Here is a 27135-nt window from a genome sequence, read left to right on the forward strand (position 1 = left end):
GGGAAATGCGATAAAAGTCTCGGAGAGAAAGTCGTCCATTGTGCACGTGAAGATTGTCTCGTGACGTGGCGTAATTTCCCTCTGGGACATACTTTTCAATTATCAGTTTATAAATTGAAAAGCATGGAGCACTTTTAAGCCTTTTGATGGTTTATTTTATCATATTATTGTGCTCTAGGCGCTGTTAATATTAACGCAACAACACAATCAAAATGCTTAGAGAGAAATCTATGGTTGCCATTAAAACTTTTGTTGGGGGCGTGATTGAAAAGGGAGATGAAATAAAGTTGATTGAAATTTTGTCTCCACCCAAACCATATAAATGTATGTCTGATCTTTGAATATTCTAGTGTTCAGCTATTTGAAGCTAAGTTTAAGTCTTCATGTTTTAAGTAAGGTTTCATAATAATTGATTCAAAGATGCGTTTGGGATGCACAAGCAAATTTGCAATGATGAATTTGTAGACATATGGAGCGTTCAGATAATCCCATCGTGCTAGCTGGATCGATGCAACACTGTCATCGGCTTCAATGTCTGACACGCCTCCTCGAGATGTTGAGGGGTAAATCAGCCGAGCGCAAACAAAAGATATAACTACTCCCCTAGCTACAGTACTCAAGGAGAAGTGTCAGCTGATTACACTGAATGCAATTAAGCGAGAATCCCCCGATATGTTGGTCGATCCAGCTGGTACTTGTACGATGTTTGAACCTGAACGCATTCATTGTTTCAATTAATTAATTAGGTACACATCTACATTTCACAGTCTTCATGTGTGTAAAGCTTCAATGAAACTGGTCTGTAGCCAGTAGAAAGAACTGCCCGGCTTCGACTGATTTATGTCTATGTAAAATTTAAAGTGTTTTAGAAATAATAAAGTTTAAAAATATAACAAATCAGAAAGTTGTGGTCAAATAGAACATGCAATAACAAGTTGAAATCTGCTTGCAGATAAGGTTTTATCGAGATTGGTAATTGCCGGTGGATTTAGTTGGGGAAGACTGCGTTCACGTATGTGCAGATGGTCCTTTGACACAATGCAGTGGGAAATTACAAACAGTACAATCCAGAAATGCATATCAACTTTTACACGTTCCTTGTATACGTCCCTTAATTACTGGAATGGCATTAGCGAAAACATTTTGCCATTGTGATGATGTAATTCGATCAAGGTTGGCCAAATGTCATAAGCCAAAAATGCGTCGATCATTCTTGGAAAATACTTGGATGGTCATTCGATGAGGATGCTATTGCGACATCATAGCTCACTTTCCCAAGATTTGCTATTGGCGAAAAACGTATTGATTTGAGTTATAACTTTGGAAGTGATTATTGCAGTTTTGATTTACGGCACGATGTGTTATTGTTTCCAGGAAATATACACTCAATACAACAATAAGCATCAATCTCTTCATTTACAAAGAATTTCTTTTTAATCGAGTTTTCGACCCCAATATCAAATGCAATATATTTGACAATAATGGGTATCTAACTTTGTAATTTAAGTCTTATCAAATTATTTGCAAGCATTACTAGAAAAATATACTAATTGTAACCTTAGTTTTTTAAAACTATTTACATTTTACTATACTGGTAAGCCACATCCTACCAGTGCGTTCTTGTTATCATATCATTAAGGCTTATATAAGCCACTAATAAGAACCACTACGTTTTTTTATTTCTAATCAGGGCAGTAATGAACGATATCGAATGTGACCTCCAGAAACCTCCTGGCAGTATTCTAGCTCTGTCACGCATCCTATACAAGCGGATTTCAGAGAAATACCCAAAAGGACCAATTATCCAGCACTTCGCGAGAAAATTGGTCAGACATTGCAACGGTAAACACGTTGTAGATTGCGCAGGCCATGCACAACCTGCGGTACTTACAAGTACATGTATGGTGAAGACAAGTCACAGGACTCTGGTAGAACCGTACTAGCTAGAAACCCTAACCACAGAGCTCTGCCACCAAGAAACCAATCATGTAGTAGTTAAAAAGTATTGTCGTGACAGTATTGAATAAACACATGCATATATATGATAAAATTATGTAAATGGCGATGTCGACCCAGCCCTATGGGCTTACCAAAATTAGAAGTTAGAAATTAGGATTAATCATAATATTCCATAGGCAAGTATATGGTTTGTAGTGAGGAAAAAAGGAAAAGAAATATAGATACACTATGTTGTGGTATTTTTTATGAAATGTCTTGCATGAAATGTTTTGATATCAAAATTATCAATTTGACAATGACAGCATTTGAATAGATGGTGGGATTGATATTGCAAGACGCACAACCACCACTGAACAGATTTTCAAGAATTTCAGTTTGGTTTGGCAAGATTGCAGCCACTGAGCCACCGCCTTGTCAAGTGTAATCTGTACCTCACAATCAATTTTATTCCCATCTTTTGTCTGATCAGCGTATAAAACAATAAAAAGTCGATGAAGATATCAACGTTTTTCCTTAATCTTTTATAGTTTCTAAACAATGCATGCTTTCAAGTGATATGTTGCACTTCTTGCACGTCGAGTTGCATTTCCAAGTCCTGCATTTGGTGACTTGTCAACAGCAGCGACGTCACCATCCATATCATGAAAACGATTGGGTCATTTCTTTTTCCCACAGGTGAAACTGATGAAAACTTTTTCTTTCATCATGTAATTCCTGCATCATTCGCAGCCTATACAATCACTTAGTTGTCGTATTATCAGCAATGGCAATATACGAGTGGGACTCAAGGGAGGTTTAATTTACACTATCACTTCAGCTACACTTTAACTCAAGCTTGCATGTGAGTGTGATCTTTGCGAGGCTGAAGTGCGAGGATTATTTGACACTTATTGACTACGAGAAGGCACTTGTTGGTTGCCGAGTTGAACTTAGTGAGTGGAAATGAGTGCGAGCTATTAGGAAACGGGCCAACGCATCAGGCTTCAAAATTAAGTTGATTGTACCCCCAAGGAAAACTTCTGGTCCCTTGTTCTATAAAAGGAAATTTTGAAGGGTGATGAAAATATTGTCATTTTCACGAGAGATGGAAGGTTTGTTTGGATTGGTGCTTCTTGGCAATAAGACATTGCATACTGGCTTCATACATGTACTATTGTGTGCCCTACCTTCTTAGACGTGGTAAAAATAACATTAATTCATTACCTTGGTTATGAACTAGAAGTGGTCATGACAAGGAATAAAAGAATTTCTCAGTTAATAAGTCATTTAGTTCACTTCCTGAAGAATCTCTATCTATAGTACATTAGCAAAAACTTGTCATTTATTACAATCAAGATGCCTTCACTTCATTGGGATTGACATACCAAACCAATTTGATTTTTTTTATCTCTCTTTTTTTTTTAAATACACCATTTACCATATTCTGTAAAGCCCAAAAGAGTAAAGCCAATTTTACGAATGATGGATTCCAGATGGGCCAGACAAAAAAAAAAAAAAAAAATATATATATATATATATATATATATATATATATATATATATATATATATATATATATATATATCCCTTCGTGGTTCCTTCGTGGGCCAGCTGCGTTCTTGTTTTAAAGTTGGCAATCCAGTTCTAAAAACAGCGGGCATGGGTATCGTTGAAGATATTGCTAGATATGTTTGGGTAACTCGTGTGTCCCAAAACATTGCCAATCATTTTCATGTACTCGGTATAACTCGTCTATTAATCAAACATGTATATGATCTGGTTGTTCGTCGAGCGTCGTTGATAAAAAAAAAGCCATTTGCTAATTGTTACTAATATCTAAAATGTATTCTCAATACTGCCCTGCTGAAAGAGTTTTGGATCAAAGGAAAGCCGGCTAATTACACCCACAACAATTTGAAACCAGATGGTTCCTAGTGTTTTAGATAATTACCGTCATTATCAGCGACAAAAGTTCCCTCGTCTTCCACGTGCCATGAACGGTGGTCGTATATGTCATGGCAATTACTGGAAAACGACAAGCTGAGTTTGAGTGAAACCAATATTGATTAAAACTTTTTAATTACTCTGTGGAGCAGTGCGTTTCCAATTATCATTCTCATTATCAATGTGAGGTTTTTTTTCACGCTAGGGGTTATAGCCTTCCGTGGTGCTGTCTCAGAAAAGCATTGTAGGTAATTAATCCTTGCAAATCCCAAAGGCAATTCAAAACGGCTACATTTTATAAAGCCGGGGTAGTTATTTTTAAGTCTCTTCTACAAATATGAGATCCCACGTAATGCAGATAGTACGGTATTCTGTCCGCTCGTTCGTGATGCTTTAGCGGTCTGCGTGCAATAATTGCGGTAATATTACTTAATCACAGGAAGATGGCTTGATTGCGCTTAATGGTACCTTTGGTGCACTGCGTGCTTCATTTTTAAATAACGATTGGGTTTTAAATTAATTTACAAGAAAAATATTATGTTGACGCGTCTATTGGTAGGAGACGCGCCGAATTTTTTAGATTAATTGCCATTTATCAAGATAATATAACGCACAAGATGCTACACAGGATTCTGGATTGATTTCATCAGGGAACCTGCACGTCTATGTGAATAAATAAGTCAATGTATTTTGCCCTAAAATGAAAAAAACTGAGCACCCAGTCGCCTCAGAATAAACATTACTTTATCTCGTCACGATATTCTGAATGTATGTTCCCCAAGGGGTACAGCCTTCGATCGCCTCCGCAATAGGCCTTTTGCAGCTAGATGACTAGATGTTGACTTCTGTTGTTTACTGAAGCACTTGCTCTCCAGTTAACAAAAGAATACTGGACAGTAAGCTCTTTGCTAGATACAAAAAAGCCTATGGTTTACGCTGTATCAATACAAGGTCGTGTCCCATCAATGGCCATTTGAGCCCGCTGTCCACGCGCTGCCAAAGGGGTGTTACACCCTAGATAGAATTGCGTTGAGTTCATTGATAGCCCTGACATTTTGTCTGTTTCGCACACAGTACACTTGAAAATTATGTGGACCAAGTAACTTCATACATTGTACCTTGGCTTTCTTCGTACCAAATATGCCCATATACATTTCTGGTGCTGAGCCGAGTCGGTCGATTTTACTGTGCATTGAAAGACTCAGCATAGTGGCGCATAAATACGCTCAGCACCTGTGTTACATTGCATGGGGACATTCAGGAAGAAGAAAGCCAAGATATGCAGTTACTTGATCAGTTCACATATAATTCTAAACGTTCTGTGTGTAAAAGAGACAAAATACCAGAATAATCAACGAACTCAACGTCCACATACCCCCTTCCTGGAAGTTCAACCCCCTTGCCATGGGGGTTCACAGTGTATCGTTGAAGCATGCAATGAAATGGGCATTATTTTGCTTCGTTTTACCAAGTTATTAATAAATTACATTTGGAGAGACTTTTTGCGGGTGTACGAAACAATGCAAATGTAATAACAGTTTGTTCAGCATCCCAGAAATCCACGAATGGGGCATATTTAATCACTTATTTTGATAAAAGGGATGTCTCCAGCGTCCCCCTATCCCCCACGTAATAAACATGGCACACCTTTGGCGCGTTTGGTCGGCAATTTTTTATGAGAACCAACACTGTAATTGATGGGGATAAGGTATCTGATGAAATCAGAATTGCAATTTCCACTTTGAGCTAATGGAGGAGCGTGTCAAGTTGTCAATAGTGTGGCTCTTGTCACATCTCAACAACTCCTAGCATTCCTACCATATAAAAATCTTACAAAAAGCACAGCTGGTGTGACGCGTATCACTAACGTTTTTGTGCACTGCCACGTGCAAACGTAGTCCGTAAGACGGTCAGCATGACACGGTTCGTAATTAGACAAAAAATTCTAAAAGGGGTATTGCACTGTGTTCAAAACTTTGTAGAACTATCCTTTACAAAACCCCAAACGCAAACATTATAAGTATTTTGGTGTTTTTGACTTTTATGATTTTATATTGAGGATCACAACAAACTAGTAACGCCTTACTTTAATATGCATGCACATTTTGCATCTTTTTTTACTATTTTTAAGAAAAAAGAAAAAAATTAAAATTAATTAAAAATTCAAAATAAAGTAGAAAAAATCAAATGTAAAATTGACTTGAGATATTACGTATACACCACAGATACTAAATTTCTGTCAATCAAAGGGAATGGCGTTCGTTTGAAGAAACGGTGTATCGTTCGTGTAAAAATAAAACCTGCAGCATTACAAAGTAATTTGATATCGACATTAATGTAGTCGGGTCTCTCTACATATGTTTCGTGCCAAGTAATGGATTTTATACATCGCAGCATTCCCTTTTTAGCTTTTATTTTTAGAAACTCTCATAGGATGCCATCATTTTCTCATTCCATTGTGAAGTTTTGGTGTACTTAAGCCATTCCATAAAATGGTCTCTTATGAAACAGAATGAACTGTCTCATTGCTTGAAAGAGAAGTAGATGGCCTCCTTTTCCACTCTAGTACATGACCTAGTTATCTACAAGCTTTCCATTTTTTTCTAGAGTAAGAAAAATATTTATACGTGTCACGCTGGTTTCTTTTTACTTCGGAAATGTCACATAGTAACTGTTTGTATAACCGAATGCCATTTGTTTCAAATGACGCAAATTGAATAGAAGCATAGGATTACACACCCACTTTTTATGCATTTGAACTAATAACTGAGTGAATGATTGAATGGGTGGCTTGACGAATGCAATGAAAGGCCAACAAAAAAATTAAAAAAAACATGCTAATATAGTGAAGAAGCCATACTAACTTGAAATCTATACCAAGGTTTGTGGTATTTGTCATTGTTCTATTGACTACTTGCACTTTGTAACATGGCTAACGCCCTAATATTTTACTCAAGGATAGTATTGTGTCATCGTAAATTTTTTGTTGGATAGTAAAACGGTTGTATAAGATAGAGAACTATTTAAAGGCGCCACGGCCATGAAACAAAGTTTTCACGTTAGATTTTCATAAAATTTTTAAAAAGATACGGAATTTGGAATATTGGGCTGGATTGTACAATAAATAAGGCCTTCTGTAGTAGACGACATGTCCAAAGGTACTGTAATTTAAGGCCACATATAATGGATTTTATTGAGGCTTGTCATATCATAACTTGAATATGCGTGATTACACAGTGTAAACTTCAATGAACGAAAATACATCAACAGTTGACATTTCCCATAGAGGTAATAATAAAAAGAATAGTACAGCATTGGAATGTGGCCAAAGGCATTAAGCAGAAGTACCCAAATAGACTCAAAATCAGAGAAAGAGAAAGAAAATTTTTCTGTGGTATAGATCCACAGAATGCTTTTGCTTAATGAACTGTCTCGCACTACTGCTCTGTTGATTTATACACACCCGAGGCTTCAGTGGAAGTGATGGGGTAGTTCTTGGGTCTACTTACTGATGCATCTGGTCTCTGTCGATCCCGAAAAAGAGCCCTTCCCCTAGACGCCCCTTGATGAACATTCTCAATTCACCATACAAAGTGAGGTGTTACGCTACACAAATACATGGCCGGTGTGACAGGAATGGTAGTCCGCTAGGAACCGTAGTACGTTCCCCATTACTTTGTACGGATTTCATTCGTCCGATATATACCTGACCCAATTCTCCAATTAAAATTAACCTGTACTTAGTATATGGAATCCCGTGTACCGTCACTCTGGCTTTTGTTGGGATGCCATTGCAGATGCACTTTTATCAAAGCCCCACAGGAATGTTGGTAGTTTGAATGACTGTCGCTACTTTCTTGACATTTGAATGGAAAAATTAGTTTTCTATGATCCGATAGTTAAAAGTACCAGGCAAGTGCACTGGTAAAACAACTATGGGGTATTTTGTCATCAATCTATCACGCAGGAGAGAATGGATGGTAAATTTCCTAGATTTTCTCACGAAGGAGTTTTGGGTTCGGGGAATTTTTGTAATGGCAAAATCTAGAGGTTGACGTCATTTTGCACGAGTTCATTTTCGCGTTTGATTGATCTACAAAGATATTTTGTGCATCCGCACACTTCCAAAATAAAACTTTAACTATCAATGTAGACAAGGTTTATACCAATGCTTGCTTTGTATTTGCAATGATCTGATATTCTAGGTTCAAAACGCTTCTTTGAAAATCCCCTAGTGCCTATATAACACTTTGGTTACCTGTGAAAACATAATAAAAATATTTTAAAAGATCCCAAATTGTTCTCAGAATCTTTCTAAAATTGTGCGAGACACATTAATTTGCCAAACCCTCTTTCCGTTTTTATTGCTAAAGCTTGATTGAATTCACACAAGCAATTACTCCTAACAGGGTGATAACGAGCCGTATCCTGTAGACTACAACACCACATCAATATTCACTCATTAATGATCACGATATACAGGGTGTTCAAAAATTAAAGGAACCCATTTTGCAATTTTAAAGCACACCGGGAAACTCAGCCAATCAACAAACTTAAGCTACATCGGTATCTAAGGGAGGTCCGAAAGTTGTTGTGATAAGAATCTCTGTCCCTAGTTTTGTTCGTCTTTGCTTCAATTACCTTTAAGAGTCAATTGGAGAAGCCAAAGAAGAGCAAAACTGCTTGTTAAATTAATTTTCAGGTCCGCTCTTCATTTCGAGGAAGTTTAAGTTTGGTAAATACCTGGATTTCATACTTTTTAAAAGTTTCATAAGAGGTACATTTTGAAACACCCTGTATTCAGTCATCTTTCTTCCACGTTTAGTACCGGATGCATTTGGAGGTTAGCAAAGCTGATGGGGGATATTGTTGCTCTGTCACGTTTTGGGTCCCTGGCCAATGAAAGTCTGATTTTATGTTTCTTAGGACGACAACTCTCATTTTTGGCAGCTTTTGGAATGCATTCATAGCAAAAGTACCTTGGTTCAAACTCTAGTGGGTTATATCCAACCCCTCTAACAAGTAGATGTTACCGTTTATACCGAGGTTTATATAGTCAAACATATTCAGTATTTTCATCTCATTTATTAATTAATCCACTTATTTATTTATTTATTTATTTTTAAACTTAGTTATCAATTTATTGTGTCTCAAGACGGTCATGTTGGACTTTTCAATTAGCTATTTCCAAATCAGGGCTAGCTTGATCGCTTTGAAATGATAAATGATTTCGGTATGTAAAAGAGGCAAGTGTAAACATCTTACAGGTTTTACAGCTCAACTTCATCAGAAGTTCATAACTATAAACAATCTCTCTCTCTCTCTCTCCGACACACTCGCGCGCTCGCGCGCACACACACACACACACACACACACACACCTACCAGTAGAGACGGAAGAAAGAGCCAATGGACGTTTCATCAGAACTATGAGCACGTCACATACCGTACGCTGTAAAAATCACAATCACGAAGAGCTGGAAATCGATAAGTGAAACCATTCCCGTTTCTTCGGTAATAAAATTGTACTTGTGTACATATGTCGCAATGTATAGAACTGTTTCAAAATCGTAAAAATATTAAAAAAAAACATATATAACATATAAACAATATATATAGATATGTTTTTGTCTGCATTTTGGTATGAGGAGACAGAATCGTTCAGGTAAAACAGTTGCAAGTGAAGGGCCTGAGTTTTTTTGTGCGGCCCTTTACAAAACATAGTAACTGAATCTAAAATCAATGTTATAGAATTAACTTCAAAATCAAACAACTTCCAGTCGTGTAGTAATAGAAATTGCAAACGGTTTGTATCGCTATTTTACTAAACCCACGGGGTAAGTCCGAATAAGCAAAACTTTATAAAGAAATTGATAAGGTGGATACTACCCTAATCCTTTCTCAGGGTGTTTGCACATCTTGACATATACGTTAAAGTCCATGGCATTTGCAATGCTTTTGTAATACATTTCCTCAGTTGACAATATCCGATCGATACCTCACCAGATATACGAACACTGGAAACGATTTAAAATCTGACAATCAATTTATCAATTAGGCCACATTCCACATTCATTCAATATAATGTGGCAGAAATGCCAACCATTGTTTAACAAGACGACGAATTTTGAACTGTTCAGTTTTAAACTTAGCTTGAAAAAGGCTTTATGTGACCAAGGTGTGATTTTGAGCATAGACGCTCTGTCAGGTTTGTTTTGCAGTAGGTGGCTCAATCAGAACGTCCTGATAATTATTATAAGATTATTTATATACACGTTATGCTTGCTTGGAACGAATGATGACTTTTATTTTTCCTAAGTACAATTTCGCCTTTAACATTGTATTAAGAATATTTATATAAGAATATTCCTATTCTATTTTATTTCAAGTTTCATTTAGTAATTATTGACAAGAAACTTGTCAGAAGTATTTGTGAGTTGTCTTATTAAAACAGGAGTTCAGAACAATCGTGCCGAATATCCGAAAGGAACTGTTCACTTTATGCACATGGCTTACAGATTCAGCTGCAGATGTGTATTGAGCTGAGTATTTTCAGATAAAAGAAAATACTCAAGTCAACCGTTTACGAGGCCAGGATTGTTGCAGGGGGGCAGCAAGGGGGCTGATCGTCGTTTAACTTTATCTCAAAAGCAAAGAAAAGCGAATGAACAAAATAACAAGCAAATAAATTTGTGGGTTCAAACCAGGGGATAGCTAGAAAAGTCGTCGGCGAGTTTCTGATGCTAAATCACTGTTGTCATCTACGTTCAATTACAACAGGATACCTAGAAACGTCAGGCAAACTACTCATGTTTGCCCCCACAAATAATCAATAATAGAAAATAATATCGTTTCTAGTATTGTGTGCCGATGAGGAAACCGAATGCAATTTCTATACTACTTCCGCGATAGTAACGTGCGTTTCTTAAGGCACAACGGCCTTCTTTTTCCAATTAGATTCTCACTTAATGCTGCACTTTTGAGCTGGAGGCGTTTGAATGACCCCTCTCTGTTAAATGAGACTCCCGTCTACAATTACCAGCACTTTCATCTTTCCCCATTGGCCTACGTCAATATTTCAGCAATCAGCCTAGCTGCTCTCAGATTGCTTTCATTACGACGTAATGACAAAAAATCGCTTCGATGCTCAATCATAGTGTCGAATGCGAAGAAGAAGGCTTACGGAAGTTTGCAAATGGTTTTGCCACTTAGGCCTCGCGCATACTGTGAACGACAGGTCTCTAATTGCTGTTTCTTCAATCAACAGGCTTACCTACAGAGCACGGAAGTCTGATAACAAACGAAGTGCCAATTTCACAAAAAAAAGTTGTTGGACTAGGTTAGACTGCAGATACCCTATTGAGCAAAGTTGGCTTTGCAAATTTAGTCTAAAAAACGATATGTACACTTAACATACAAAATTGGTCTGTGCCACTATCATTAAAATTTCAAGATGAAAATTTGCTCAAGTGCTTTAGTTAATGGTCAGCAAAAAGAGTAGTGTGCGGGTATGAAAATACTCTTTTGTCACAAATTAATAAAAAAAAATTCATTACTCATGCGAAATATTTCGATGGACCATCGGTCATCTTCGTCAGTCTTCGAGTGACAGAACGCCATCTATGTGTGAATGAAAATATAATTGCGTAATTGGTTCGTGACTAAAGAGTTTTTTTATTGCTATTATCTACCAATCTGATAAAACTTTTAAAAAAAATCGAGATTTGCAGCTTTTAAGAATTTTTGAGACACAACTTACTAAGTGAGTCAGATAAGTCTCAGGAAACTTTTATCTCACCTTGTGGGGTTGCAGCTCAGTGTCAACTGGGTAAACCAATTCAGCACAGTAACTGTATGGTTACATGTACTTTTTTAATAGGTACATGTACTATTACAACTTCTAACGTTACTGTAAGGTACATCCTTTTCGAGGGAAATGAAATATATATTTTTCAATATTTTAAAATTTTAATGCAAACCAATTGCTGCTCTGGAAATTGTTTTGAAAGCTGGTAGCAATATCCTTGTAATCAATTTCTTTCGTGGCCCTGCTGACGGTAATGGCAAATGGTGCATTTATAACTGTAAAACTGTGCACTAGGTTTTCACACTTTTGATAACCAAATGGCAATGAGCCGGAAATGTAACAATGAAACATCTCCCACACTGAGTTCAACTTAATATTTCAAATGCAACATATTGCACATCATTTTTAAATATGCCTGGCGAAGTATCCTCAAGCCATCCTCCTTTGACAATTGACAAAGGTCTACTATACCTGCTCAGAACACAATTAAGTTCCCCGAAAAGGAAAAAAACAACACTCTTTTCACTGTGATTGGTGTAAGCAATGTGCAATCAGGTTCTGATACGTATAGACGCAAACGCTAGCTGCCTTAGATTGTTTAGCATGGCCACGGTCGTTGCGTTATTGCTTTTGGCTCTCAAGGAAAACGTACAACCGTCACACCCAGTCACGTGGTTGGAGACGCAACAGCAGCAGTATACATTCTGGAGTAAAAGCAATTTCTGGCACACACGGATCAGACTGCATAGCACACCACATTGGTTTTGCGGGGAGACTTCCCGTACGCTGATTATCAAACGTGATATAAAAGACAAACAGAAAGCTCTCTGGACATAGGTGAGTTACGGTGTCCGACACACAAGACCTGCAGTGTTTAATTTTGTTTTTAACTGCAAATAACAGAGATACGCGGTCGAGACATTCAGGGCAATTAAGAAGATGAAAGAAAAAGTGGGGACAGTGCATGGATACACTAGTGCGTTACTGAGATATTAGAAATAGGAGAAGGCAATAACAACTGAAATGTCAATAGCATTTGAACGTGTCTTGGCATGAAGTTCAAAATTAACGAACTGATAGCGCTAAATGAAATTTGTACAGACTTCAGCGTACGAAGATAGCAGACACTGCTTTCGTAGAGAACTCAAGGGACTGAAAGCCATATCATAATTTCTTCAGCACAGCACGAAAACCCACATATGGTGTGACAACATATTTTCGAAGACTGTTCTGACTCCTAGATTGGTTCTTAGTATGGAACTAGATCTCAGTGTTTGACCAAAAGACTTTCCGACCATCTGATTTGTTAAAATTCCAACGACGAATAACATTCTCAAACAACACAAACAGCAGTTGCTTTTCGCTCGACATATTCGGAACTACAGCCGTTAGCGATGCAGTTGCCACATCAAGATATCTTACATATCACCAACGGAGCATGAACTGTGGTAGTCACGCGAAGGGCCTCATCAGTTTCCATTCACAGATCTAGTGTGTAAATTACATGATGTAAATATTTTTCGATGGTACTGTCATAATTGAACATTTCTATTGGCCACACTCTTCCGATTATTAATTTCACTTGCCACAAGTATGATTTCGAGACTGGCAAGAAAATTGGACGTGAAGAAGCGGCAACGCAACGGACTATAAGTGAGCCCCTTTTATAGGATATTTACCTTAATGTGGGTTGTATGGCGTCCCACATGGATACAGTCGAGATTTTTGAACTAAATGGCACTAATCACTCGGACACTAATGGTTCCAGTGTCTCCACTGGTGCGCCGTATGTCATACCTGCATATATTAACATCGTTGGATATCTGAACCTGTACACCACGCCGATCATAGTGTTCTTCGGACTTGTCGGAAACGTCCTGTCGTTTTTGGTTTTTAACTACACCTACTTGCATCGTTTGTCGTCTAGCACCTACCTAGCAGCGTTGGCACTAACTGACCAAATATTTCTTACCATGCTTTTGGTGGGTCCCTGGTTGCAGTCACTAAGCGCGGAGACGCCTCAAGGCATCGACGGCTTATGCCAGTTACAGGTTTATTTTACAAACGTTGTTGGGTTCCTCTCCGTTGCCTATGTTGTTGGTTTTACTGTCGAACGTTACGTGGCCGTATGCTATCCGCTGAAAAGGCCGGAATTCTGCACATCAAAACGCGCAAAATGTGTCGTGATTTCTCTAGCAGTGTTCGCGTGTGTATTCAACAGCGTTTCCCTTTTCACCAACGGCATTCGCGACGGATACTGCGCCCCCCTCATAGAAGAACACATGGAGCTCATCATGGGATTTACTTACATAGACACGGTGGTGACACTCATCCTTCCGACTGCCCTTCTTATTTTCATGAACATCCGAATCGCCACCAAAGTTGCCTACTTTTACAGCAATCGCCAGGTGATGCACACCGCCTCATCAACGGATAAACTCACTGTGGTGCTCATGAGATTTCATAACGGCGTTCAAACAGTCGACACGGGGCTGTTGACACACGGGGGGAAGAGACTCCGAAGAACACAGGTAAAAATCACGAAAATGCTCCTATTGGTCTCCACTGTGTTCCTTGTGCTCAATTTGCCCAGCCATTCCATGAGGGTGTACCATCTGGTCGTTACGAGCAAGCGCGAAGGGTACAGCGTTTCGCCCTTAGAATGGGCCCTGCAGCAGATCTTTCAGCTATTATATTACACCAACTTTGCAATCAACTTCGCTCTCTACAGTCTTTCCGGTCAAAACTTTCGCAAGGCCTTACGGAGACTTTTGGGGAAAGTGAAATACAAAGCTAATCGATTTTTCACCCATGTCGGGACCACCATGCGGCGGCGTTCTGTATGGTCCCGATCGTCCCCATTGCCGGATATAGATACCAGATTTACACCCTGACTAACTTTAAGAAGGAAAAGGAAAGTACCACTTGGACATGTTGTTAAACGCAAAGACAGTTAACAAAAACGACGAGGAACACAACAAACAAGGACGATATGAACACTGTGACATTGGCGCTATCTTAATGAGCGAACGAGCACCGCAGTAGCAACCCAAGGTGCGGTAAAAGTACAGAGCGATGACAAAAACAATCAGCTCAATAACTATTTAATCAGGGGTACTTTTAAACCATTACGTGGCTTACTGAATTTTTGAAACAAGCCATTTCTCTACAAATGTTCGATAACAGACATGAAGAATAAAAGGATCAATGAAATGATCTGTCAATGTATAAATTACATGGCCCATTGTAAACTCATGAAAAGCTAAAGCGAATTATTCAGTGAGACAATTCTTTGAATGGCACCAGTTGCGATGAAAGAAAAGAAGGCGATTGCAAGCTAAATCGCTGTGACTATTTATGTGATAATATCGTGGATATCTGTAGATCATTCTCTTTCATAATACGTGATGTTCTTGTGACAATTTGCCGTCCTCAAAGACAGTTAACACTTGGATAATCAACAAAATTCAATTAGTGAGCATCGGGTTTACTAGAACACGTTTAACTGTATACCTTACGTAAGAAAAAAACAGTGTTTTTTATTACATGGTGCTATAGAAAAGTCGAAGATTTTCGACTGAATTGCGTGATATATGGACATGTCATCTCGTATACATATACTAATGAATATTATTTTTACATCAATTCTATTGTGATCATGTATTTCAGTATTTGTTCAGTAAACAGTTGTTATTTATAAAAAAAAGTACTTTTTTCCTTTTTTTTAATTGCCATTATGAAATAAGCAAAATTAATATGGTGCATTGACAGGTTTGACTCTTTATAAAACTCTTTAGAGAAACTTTGTCATAAATTCTAGATCTTTTTTCATACTAATTATCTGATCTAATACATTTTCATCCATATCCACATCGTTTTAATTCAGTCAGTAGGAATTACAAGTTATTTTATTGCACGTCCCCAGGCAATTACTCTTGCTTGCAAGCAGCTAGCCCACGTGTATTATGGCTGTCGGGAAGTGATCGATTTCTTAGGCAGTTTACAGCCCAGGTACTATACGCCTACCTATCAAATAGCCCCTTATAGCGATGAAGGTTCTTTTAAAGCCACCTAAAACTGCCAATTTGGTATCAGCTCCACAGATTTAATTTGCCTATCTTGCTGAAATGTAAGCTTCGGCTAGGATTCTTCTGCTGAAATAAGTAGGAAGGGGCATTTAATTTCCAATGACTGATTCTACGAAGAATAGTTAAACGAAGTAAATAGCTTCCAATTAGACTGATATTGTCGTTGAGTAGTTCAGACAGATTTTCTCACATTTGAAAAAAAAAATTCCCAAAACAGCTAAATTTATCTCTAATTATGTGAGTCCAGGTTGGAGTTGATTGCTATTTTAGTACATTAATTGGTTAATCGACATGCCATGGAGAAAAACATATCAGATTATCTATACTCAAAAGCATGACCGCGTACAGTAGGTGCAGAAAAATGTAACCAAAGTAATGAAAGTAAGAAGTCGCAGGAGATACAGTGTAATCAATACTGGCGAGACATATACTGAAGTAAAAATGTAGATTGGGAGATCGCTAACAGGTCGCCCACCAATATCAGTCAAACATACTTCGAGGTTTTGGGGGTTGTTTTTCGGTAAAATGTGAGTGCTTTTTCTAAGCATGTATGTCAAATAACACATTGCCACCCTATTGTTCTGGCATCAATCGCTCGGTGACAGTGTATTAATTGACTCTCACATAATGGCATCAGCTGTCAGGAGGGTTACCTCAAGAGATCTTTTTAAGAAATTAAAATGGGCGATCTTGGTTTGGGATGCTATGTTAATTTCGGTACGGAGTGAAATCTCGGATGGCTTTTTCCACACATCCAAACGCACACACAGGAAAACGTACATACACACTGACGGAATCAGAACGGGGGAAAAGGTCGCGTTATAGAGAACAGATCACCGGTGATTTGACAATGACAGCATCAAAAATCAATATGCGTGTCTTCTGGAAAAGATTATTTGACATGCGTTTATAACTTTCCCGTAAATTTTAAGCGAATTAAAGGATATACAGGTAAAATCCCATTTGAAATAAGTATAAGGTCCAGACATAAGAAAACCCGTATTGGAAATTCCACTCTGCAAAAGTGACACGAAGAAGAAGATTGATTCTGCGACTTATGACCTACTTGGTCGCGCTTAACTTCTACAAAATTTCCATTTTCTATATACCAATATTGTCTATCACGGTCGGGATTTTTTTTATACATGTATTACATGTATCTTTAGTGTAAATGGAAAGGCACACATTAATTCCCCGTTCTCTGATATATATTTCCAATCAACTCGATATATATGTGGATTGGACCATGAGGCACCAGACGCAATGGCGCAATTCATTTTTTCATATAGATGCACAGCAACGGATCTAGCACGAAAGGACAAGAATAACGTCTTTGGTGACACTATTGAAAATATTAACTTTTTTTTTCAACTCATAAACCACCAACACAATATTTTCAGTCCTCCGAGCAATTTAGTTTTGAATACTGCATGCGCTGAAACGTGCAGTAACAGAGGTGACTTTTATTCGATCAAGGAAACTTCAAAATACAATTTGAGCTTATAACCACAAGCCTTTCACTAACCCACAAATGGGAACAGTTGGGGCACGGGAGAGGAAATGAAAGAAGATGAGCTGAAATATTTGCAATGTGTGCCCGAAACCTTTTCAATTCCTGTTTGTTTATTGAATTATATTTACGTCTGGGTGTAAAGGGACTGGTCCTTCTTACATGCATATTTTTCTCGAGCATAGTGACAACAAAAAATGTAATGTTGGAATTAAAAAGCAAACAAGCATATAGGTGCAATATTTGTTGTACACATTCTAGTCAATGGTTTTAGCGTCATTGGTTACATCCAGGACATTTAATGCCTAAGTTTCCAAATATACAGCGCTGTTTTTTTCATGCTTCAAGCTATTTTGGCAGTCTACCGGTGACACTCTTTGGAACACACGACATTCTCTGTGACACAGCGGAAACTGTGGCTGTTGGCACTGCTTCAAATCAACGCTCACATAACCACAAAACTGCTTCTATCTCTACCCCTCGATATTAACGATAACAAGAATGTTGTTTTTACCCCATCGCCTGAACGTTTAGAAAGGCCCTGTCACGTAAGCATGACAAAAGACATTTAATTGTGGCCTAGGACACATTCACACTCGTCGGTTTTGAATCGATCTTTACTCAAACGTGAATGTGCCTAACTATACTGACCCGCTATATGTCATAAAAACAGTCGAAGTCTAGCTTAATTCTTGTTTGATGATCTGTTGCACTTCTAATAAATGCCTTGCAGCAAGATTAGATAACCTGGAGTTTTAGATAAGTAAGTTCTACATAAAAAAATGTAAACAGGCCTTAACTTTGGATGTTTATTAAGGCGGGATAGCAAAAGAAAAATATGTAGGCGTAACCATAGAAATAAAATAAGAGAAAGAGTCTCCATTTGCATACACATTTCCGACAAGTTAAAGCAGCTTACGACTTTGAAACTCACGGTACTCCCACAGCTGATTTTAAATTCCTTGTTAACTGCCAGTTTATTTTTCGAGCTTTTCTCCATAAACAATGCGTGAAGAGAACACGCGAAAACATGTGAAAACATGTGAAAAGAACTGAAAATGCAGATAACAATGTGCTTGGCTTTAAGAGTATCCGGATTAATAAAAGAGCATTATAATCATTAGTTTTTCAGGCCGTCTGTCGTGCCTGGACACTTCTGTCATTTATACTGTATGCTTTCGAGTGCGAGATACATAGAACAGAACATATGCCGAAGCCATTTACTCACCTCTTAAACCATAGGTGAAAAAGTTAAAATAATTTCCGTCACTCCCAGAGAGAAAAATTACACTTTAGAAGAATTCTTTATAATACAGGATCGATACAAAAACTCATCATTGGAACCTAGTTTACAGGAAGGCAAAAAGTTTTTTAATGCAAAGTCAATTTTAAATGGTAGCAATACTCAAAGGATTATTAAATGTAAATATTAATATCGGAATTACATTGTAGTAAAGATGATTAGAAATATTATACATGTGATGGTATGGCGTTTCATTTCATTTACAGACCTGAGAAAAAGAAACAATCACTAAAATCCAAATTTGCCAAAGAAGAAATAAAAAAAAAAGAAGAAAATATGAAAGGGATATGAAAGGGATATATCGCGACGGTTAAGGCACTGATTTACAGATCTTTATAGAGAAAAAAAAGAAAAATGCCATATAGGCCAAAATTGCCGAGACAAAACTTCAACATAAAAGATAAGAAGTCATTTCAGGTGGACACATTGTATCAGAGGAAGTTCTTTAATCGGAGTTCTCAATCAACGCCACGTGCGTTGTCATGAAGGAAATGGACCACATCAATTTTCATCATATGCAATTATGGAAAGGCAGATGTCATTTATACACTGCCGTTGACGGCGGACCCAGTAGCTGAGCTTGCAAAGCTGACCAAAGTATACATCGATTTTAAGGCGTTTCGATAAAGATGAGCTTCATGCTTTATATATGCATGGATCATTTTGTAATCGAATAACAGCGATGGTTATCATGGCGTAATGTGATAATGAACGCTTACGCTGGCCAAACAATCGCCTCTTCTGCAGATATATAACAACTCCTCTGACAAGATAGAAATGAAAAATTGCAAGTAATTAAAAATGGCAGTGATTTTCAAATTTCGATTTTGCTGGGGAGTGCTGAAGAAATGATTCACTCTACAAAAATCAATTTTTAAATTCTTCTTCCAAGTGTTGCATTCGATGCAAAGAATTTTTTAATTAAAATTTATAGCTTTTGTTGAAAAGTAAGTGGTCCCCTATCACCCCTTTCTCAAGCGATGATGCTTCAACTATTTAGATACTGACACGGAAAATAGCCAACGTAACTTAACATGGGCTCAAACAGTCTGTGGGTTCCAGTCTGTGTACGTATTGGCGGGACAACACTGCAAAACTGAATAAAAACAAAATGAAATAATAATCATTATTCCAAAAGGAAATAATGAAGAGTAATGAAAATAGATATTGATAGAAAAAGATCCGTTTAAGGGTAGGGCCTACACAATTGCCGGAACATGATATCAGGCTTATATCTCTTGCAGACGAAGGTAAAGGGCGAGACATAGGCTTATATCTCTGAAAAAGTCCGTTGCACTGGATGACATAAATTTCGAAAAGTTGGTTAGGCAATATTGCCTATGCATAAAGGGTCGGCTGACAGTTTGTGTCACTAGTGCTGTTACTTCCTTGCAGACGAAGGTAAAGGGCGAGACATAGGCTTATATCTCTGAAAAAGTCCGTTGCACTGGATGACAGAAATTTCGAAAAGTTGGTTAGGCAATATTGCCTATGCGTAAAGGGTCGGCTGACAGTTTGTGTCACTAGTGCTCTTACTTCCTTGCAGACGAAGGTAAAGGGCGAGACATAGGCTTATATCTCTGAAAAAGTCCGTTGCACTGGATGACATATATTTCGAAAAGTTGGTTAGGCAATATTGCCTATGCGTAAAGGGTCGGCTGACAGTTTGTGTCACTAGTGCTCTTACTTCCTTGCAGACGAAGGTAAAGGGGGAGACATAGGCTAAGATAACGAATTTTCTTAACGAATCCCCTAATTTGATTTCTTATCATAATAGAATAAGTAAAAGATCGTAAGTGAGAGAATCGAGGACTGCTAGAGCAACACGCAGTTTTTTTCTTTTTTCAAACATGTTGACGTGTGTTAAAATGTGTAGGCAGATGAGCATGCGTGTGAGGCTTAATTGAATCGATGTGTAACAATATGTTCCTAGACCAGTAATGTGATCGTGACTATATACGCTTCATTCGCTTTATTTCAGGGGTGTTTTTCGATGAAATCGCGGTGTATTATTTCAAACATGTCAACCGTGTATATACTTGTATTTGTAAATAAGACACACCCCCGTTCACATCAGGATTAAATTACACCTAAATCAGAATAAAGTATCTATTAGATAGAGAGTTCACGACAGAAGTCCCGATAAAACCTCCCCCCTCTTGTTCCATAGGTGTCTATACAGTATTGAAAGTCTAAGTTGAACGTAATCCAAACGCATCATAAGACAACGACCCCCGTCTGATTCCACTCCATTATAATCTATTCCTACCGCACATAACGCCTATTGACAAACCAGATATTCATTTCTAGGATAATCCTATTATGAATAACCAAAGATTTTGCAGAATCTTGACATTAAGCTTGAAGACATCCTTTGCTTTGTCAAACACGACAAATAAGGTCTAATAATTTGAATATCCGAATGAAAGTAATAAGTACATGTCATTAATGGAAAAAGATTAAAAGGAATTCGGTTTTTAAGAATCCCAGGTAAGCAATCGTGAAGAAAACAGATGTCAACATAAAATGTTCTAAATTAATTTCCCGCCTTTAAAAGAATCACAACACTGACATCTATTCGCCAATCAGGGGCTCTCTTTAGATCTATAATTTAAACTTTTGCCTTGCCTTCCTATCAATAAAACATTTGAATGTCCTCTCTCATGATTTTTTGCTATTTTTGTTATCCCGCTGGGTAAAAATACACATGTAAGAAGACTTTAGAAAGCTGAGTATGCTAAATGAAAGCGCGGGAAAGGGGTATTTTTGTAGCCATTATATAACAACAAAAGAGTAAATAGGGCCTAAAAGATTCATTTTATTTTAGGGCAAGAGGATGACACTGTTTTTCTTTTGTATCAATAACAGTCAAGTCTACGTTTAACAAAAGTTTCAATGTTTTTTATGATCTATCAAAATCCCATCAAAATCCCAAGAGGCGTTGGTGATAAATAAATTTCTGGGATCAATTCACATGGCAGACCACAGTGGCAGGCATCTAAATCACTTAACCAAGAGACTTTTTTCTCGACTAGACACATAGTTGGGCAAGTTCTAAAGCAGCCTATCTCACATCCTAATTTCCCTGTAATATATATGCAATAAGTTCAGACTAGAAGTACTTAACACACATGAATGGATCCACATCTCCGATCTGAAGGTGTCTTTTTGCTGGGCTGCTTACACCAGCACTTCTAAGACCTGGTGACGCAGTAAGTCATGCCCACAGCCCGTTTTGTTTCGTAACTGATAATAGATAGAATTCAAGTCCCATTTTATAAAGCAGCAAACCTCATTCAAGCGTACAAAGCTGTTTATGTCTTATATAAGATTTTATGGAATCAAATCTAATAAAATATTTGAAACGCTCTTCTTTTCCCAGGTGGACCGCCTTAATTGCATTTTTCTTTCCGCCTTCATTGGTGACAGATTGGGTTGATAAAACAGAGGTTGTCGTGAGTATATTACAAAGTGCAGATATGTATATGGTTCTCTAGGGAAACCAGAGATGCATAAACCATGGAAAAATAATTGTGGTCATTCGAGGTAAGGGAGAATTCACTAATGGGCCTGATGGACCTTCTCAGATTCGATCCACATTACGTCGGCAATCAGAACTTGAGTTGACGGTGTCTTTCCGTATACGGCCACTTCCAAAACATTTAGGTAACAGTTATCGGTGACATTTTTCATTGTAACGTCAGTGTCCTGAAATGACAATGAGTAGTTTAATGACAGCCAATTAAGATATTTTTTGACCAAGTTGTTTTCGGTCTACGGGGATGTGGTGAGAATATGTCCATTGTTAGAAGATTGAAGGTCCGGCTTAAATGAAACTTTCTGCCAGCGCTTGTCCATTTATTGACTGTATAATGCATAATGCATCGATATATCACTTAAGTTGGATACTTTTGTACCACAGGGACTTATGTGTTTTGGAAACTGTGACGGCAAAGGGCATTATGACCTTGAAGCAAACAAAAAGACACTTTATCAGTTTAGGATCGGAAGTTTATGTACATGTAGCTTGAAAAACAAAGTATTGCATTAACTGCATCTTGTAAAGATGGCGAACGTTTAGGGACTGACTACTGGTAGCTGTACGTACCGTTATATAATTTATATATGACATATCTAAGACATAAAAATGTCTTCAAAACATAGTATTTTGGACGACAGATGGCGTTGGGGAAAGTTTTCTCATTTTGCAACCGCGGTTCCACACAGCTGTGACCATCAAGCGTTTGGACTCATTGTGAACATGGACAAACAGTACGCTTAGAAACATTACAAATATGAATAACAAGGAAAGTTCTTATACTACAATTGCTTTTAATGCCAACTTACTTAAGAGTATAAATACATAGATATATTCTAAATAGTAGAAATGCGTATTTCATGAAAAAGCTTCTGCTTGCACTGAAGCATTATGCTCAATTTGGTGTAAAAACATGATGCATATGTAATGCAGATAGTTCTCTGTGGTGATTCTTATATATTACCTATGAGGGTAACAATCTGATATTATCTGATCTGGTTAAAAAGACTACTGACATTCCACTTCACATCTGACCACGATAAATACTGTATTATCAAAGGTTAGATGGCAGTTCCATTACATCATATGTTTCTACCAGTACGTATTTCACAATACATGACTTTGTTCGCTTTACATATTCACATTGTTTCCAAGGAATATTCAAAGCAAAATCCTTTAAGTGCAATAAAACCCGCTTCTGTTTGGTTCATATGACGTAAAGATATTGCAAAATATCCAAGATTTTGAGTTTTCCTGAGAACGTTCACGGTCACAGAGTCACAGTTACAACCACAGTTACAATCAGTTACAGTCAGCTACAATGGGAAATAAGACTTTTCTTAAATGGTTTCCTGGCTACTGAAGCCTTTGTTATGACGCTAAAAGTATCATGAATATTGAGTATCGTTTTGTTTCTTATAATTTCCTCAACAATTACTAAAAATGTTGAGATTATATTTTAATATTCAAATGTACAGTATCTACTTGTATTTCGAAAGCAGTTGCATTTTACCGGAAACAAATTACGAATTTATTACGTTTCATTGAAAAATATTTCTAACGACATAAAATAATTCCCTCCATGTACGTATGTAAAATCAATTGTTTACTACGTAATGCTAGTGGAGCTTACCCCTCACCTCAATCAATTTTTTGAATTGCTCAATGCAATTAGTTTCACAGATTAGCACGCCTCCTCTTGCTTCCAACGTACTCGTATAACAACGAGCTTTTCTGTAAACTACTCAGCGCCAGGAGGTGGCATGTTTTAATCTGTAATGCTGTTTGTTATTCAGCAAGATCTAGACCGACAGTTTCACTGGGATTGAGACATCGGAGTTTATTTAGTTTTTCGTTAGGTGTGTTATACAACCTGCAACCTTCAACCTGCAACCTTGAAATCTCATATGTACCCATGGCAGTGTACAACTGATTCCCTCACTATATATTTCTGGTTAGAAAACAGATTACTCATCACAGAATATATTAAATGATAGTAGATTTCACGGGTGGGCTACGAAATATATTTACTCTCTGGTGAGCAGGTGCGCTAGTAGTCTGTTACAAAATTATTGTATCGCACACTGTACATGTACAGTTTCGAGCAATCAAATATCAGAGGGTAAAATACACTTTATGTGAACTTTCAATTAATTATTGTCATTGATAAACCTGGCTACCCATAAAGGGTTGTATAAATACATAGACGGTATAGCTGAATAAGAAAAATAAATAAAAAGATAAAAGGTAGAACATTGATAGATATGAAAAGATGGAGATGAAATTCACATTAAACCAATTTAAGAATACGTAGGCTAAATAAAATACACATATTAGAAAGTGCAAGGATATGCCAAAAGGCGCCAAACGGTATGATGAGTCTGCATATAGGCGTAATGATGTGGGCACAGGACGAGATTGTCCTCAAAATTGATAATTTGGTTGTTCTCTTGAAGACAGACTATATCGTCCATTTTAAGATCCCTTTCAATAAGCCAGAATATCCCTGGACGACTGAAACCTATTGTCCAAATGAAAATTTAAAAATGAAGGGGTATTTGCTTATGAACTATTTATTCAATATAACTGGCGTACATGTTGTCGCGGATCTTGTGCCTTCTTGCATGTTCGAAACCAAATTTGCACATTTTTTGCTTATCTCTACTTCTTTTAGTTGGCCATATAGCTTAATTCACCGAAATTAAGACTGCGCTCCATCGGCAGTCAACTCTTTCAGAAATATAAATAATTGTGAGTTACTCCTTCGAATACCCCCGCTGAGTATCCTATATTCTTATTGAATTGATTTACAATCAGTAAGTGCACCAGCCTGATATGTGAGTATGTTTCTTTCAGCACAAAAGGAATGGGTTCCAACGTCTGGAGATGGACAATAAAACCAACGACAATCGTTTTCCAATACACATTACGGGCCGGCGAAATGACTCCTCTGCTTTGTTGTCTTCACTTTATTTTCTGCACTATTTCCAATTTGTCATAGGCGACTGCGAGTTACTGATTGACTCTGTTGCCCTTGTTCATTTACCACTAATCTATAGCTATACATGCGGTGATCTAGAACTGATTTAGATCATACAGTAAAGTGACCGGTCTGGGGAGTGATTGGGAGAGTGGCTCCAACCAAACAAAAGGATAAAGTTCTTATTTCATTTTGTTAATTGCAAAATTGGGTAACCATGTACTTTGAAATGTCGATGCCGAAGTTGTGCCTAGATTAAAAAAAACAGCTAAGTAGCCATGTTGAATACTTGAAAAGGCAACGTAGTCGGCTATTACTACCTGTATTAATTATCTTAGTTAAGTCCAGTTTTCGACAAGAGTCGTTTTGTGAATCGGGCTTCGGGTACTCTAGACAGAAAATTGGCCCAACTCTTAGGTAAAAAATTGGTGTGCTTTGGGTCCAAACAAGCCCATAGTGTTTTATTGAAATAAGTATTGGTTTGAATCATGACTGATGTTTTTCTTGTTGTCAACAGGTACAATATTCCATATAGTAGGACTAATACTGATTTATATTGGGTCAAATTTCAAACTAATTTTCGGTTGAAGGTCCTTTTCCAAAAGATATCTTACTTAAGGCCATTGTCATGCGGTTCAACTCGAAATTCATTCAACCAGTGATAAAGGCTCTGCCAATGTAACAAACCTTGTCGCCATTGAATAGCACAGGCTACCTGTTGCGGGCTCTGTGAGTCATTTGCAATACAAAAATAGAATCGGGCATACTGAATGTACTGCCAAGTACATGCTGCGGGCACGTCGAGTTGGTGAAACCAACTATGTTGAGCCAATGTATGCCAACACTGTTGAAATGATTTAGATTGATCAATTCTGAAACCGCCATTAGTGGTCAAGTCACTCTATGGTTCTTCCGGAGTTCACTTTACGTCCAATAAAGAAAGGCCATTACAAACTCTAGGTTTGATACATCATTATGACCTTCTGCAACCAACTGATGTATATTTGTTATTGCTCAACACAAAAAAGGACACTTTTTTATTCTTAGTTGCCATTACCACAAATTATATTTCCATAAGATACCGAGAGAAGCCATTCAATTGCCTATTGGGATCTGTATTGGGTCACCTTGATCCTTTTCTTGGGGGGAAAAACACACACCCGTTTATTTATTTATTTATTTATTTATTTATTTATATTTATTTATTTATCTATCGTATACTTTACTTTGTTTGCTGGGGGATACAAATCATAGAGACCATTCCCACAGATATTTAGATCGATCTATCCCTCTGGGGAGTCTCACTTAATTGCTGTCAACTTGGCCGGCTTTAATGTCTGTCACGCTAGTAAAGCTGTTAGTGGGTAATTACCTTTACCCTAACTGATTCGGTAGGCGTGACAGACATTTAAGCCTCTTGAGCTGACAGCAATTTAGTGTGAACTCCCAGAAAGTTAGGTCGATCTAGATGGATCGATCTCAATCTGTGGGAATGCAGTCTTAATGTGTACCAAATTTCGCTACCTCTGTACCAGTTACGTTTCCTCTCAAAAGTGCAATACCCAATACGTTTTTCTGCTGTCTTTGCGGTCCACTTACGTACACGTGTTGGCATTTGTAAGAAAAGAAAGGACACAGGTGTGCATGTACTGAGGAGCAAGGTTACATCTGCATGCGAATATGTGGAAGAGAGCATGCAGTTATAGTTTGTCGGTATAACGTCGCCATGTTAGGCTCTGTCCGATGTGACAGAAAATGGTAGTTCTAGGAATGGTAGTTCGGGTACCCGTGTGATTAGTAGAGGTTAGGGTTATTGGGAGAATTTGGGTTAATATTTAGGACGAATGTCACCTGTACAAAGTAATGGGGCCGGACTTCGGTTCCCAGCCGACTACCATTCCTGTCACACCAGTATGCACGCCAAAGGCCATTAACTTCACCATGGCAATCTTTCGACCCGTGCCTCAGTTTTGTCAAGGGATAAATCGTTTTCTTGGCCAGTTAAGTTGTCGTGTGATTTGATAGCCT

The 27135-nt window shown here is 37.7% G+C and overlaps 1 protein-coding gene across 1 annotated transcript; it reads left to right on the plus strand.

The window, feature by feature from the left end:
• Positions 1-11616: 11616 nt before the first annotated feature.
• LOC106166547 (neuromedin U receptor homolog nmur-2) lies at positions 11617-15375 on the plus strand. Its single transcript, XM_013545148.2, has one exon. The coding sequence runs from the start codon at positions 13383-13385 to the stop codon at positions 14580-14582; it is 1200 nt and encodes a 399-aa protein (XP_013400602.1). The 5' UTR covers positions 11617-13382; the 3' UTR covers positions 14583-15375.
• The last annotated feature ends 11760 nt before the right edge of the window (positions 15376-27135 follow it).

Source organism: Lingula anatina, chromosome 6 (genome assembly GCF_051362555.1).
Source record: "Lingula anatina isolate TDL-2025a chromosome 6, LinAna3.0, whole genome shotgun sequence".
Taxonomy (NCBI): Eukaryota; Metazoa; Brachiopoda; class Lingulata; order Lingulida; family Lingulidae; genus Lingula; species Lingula anatina.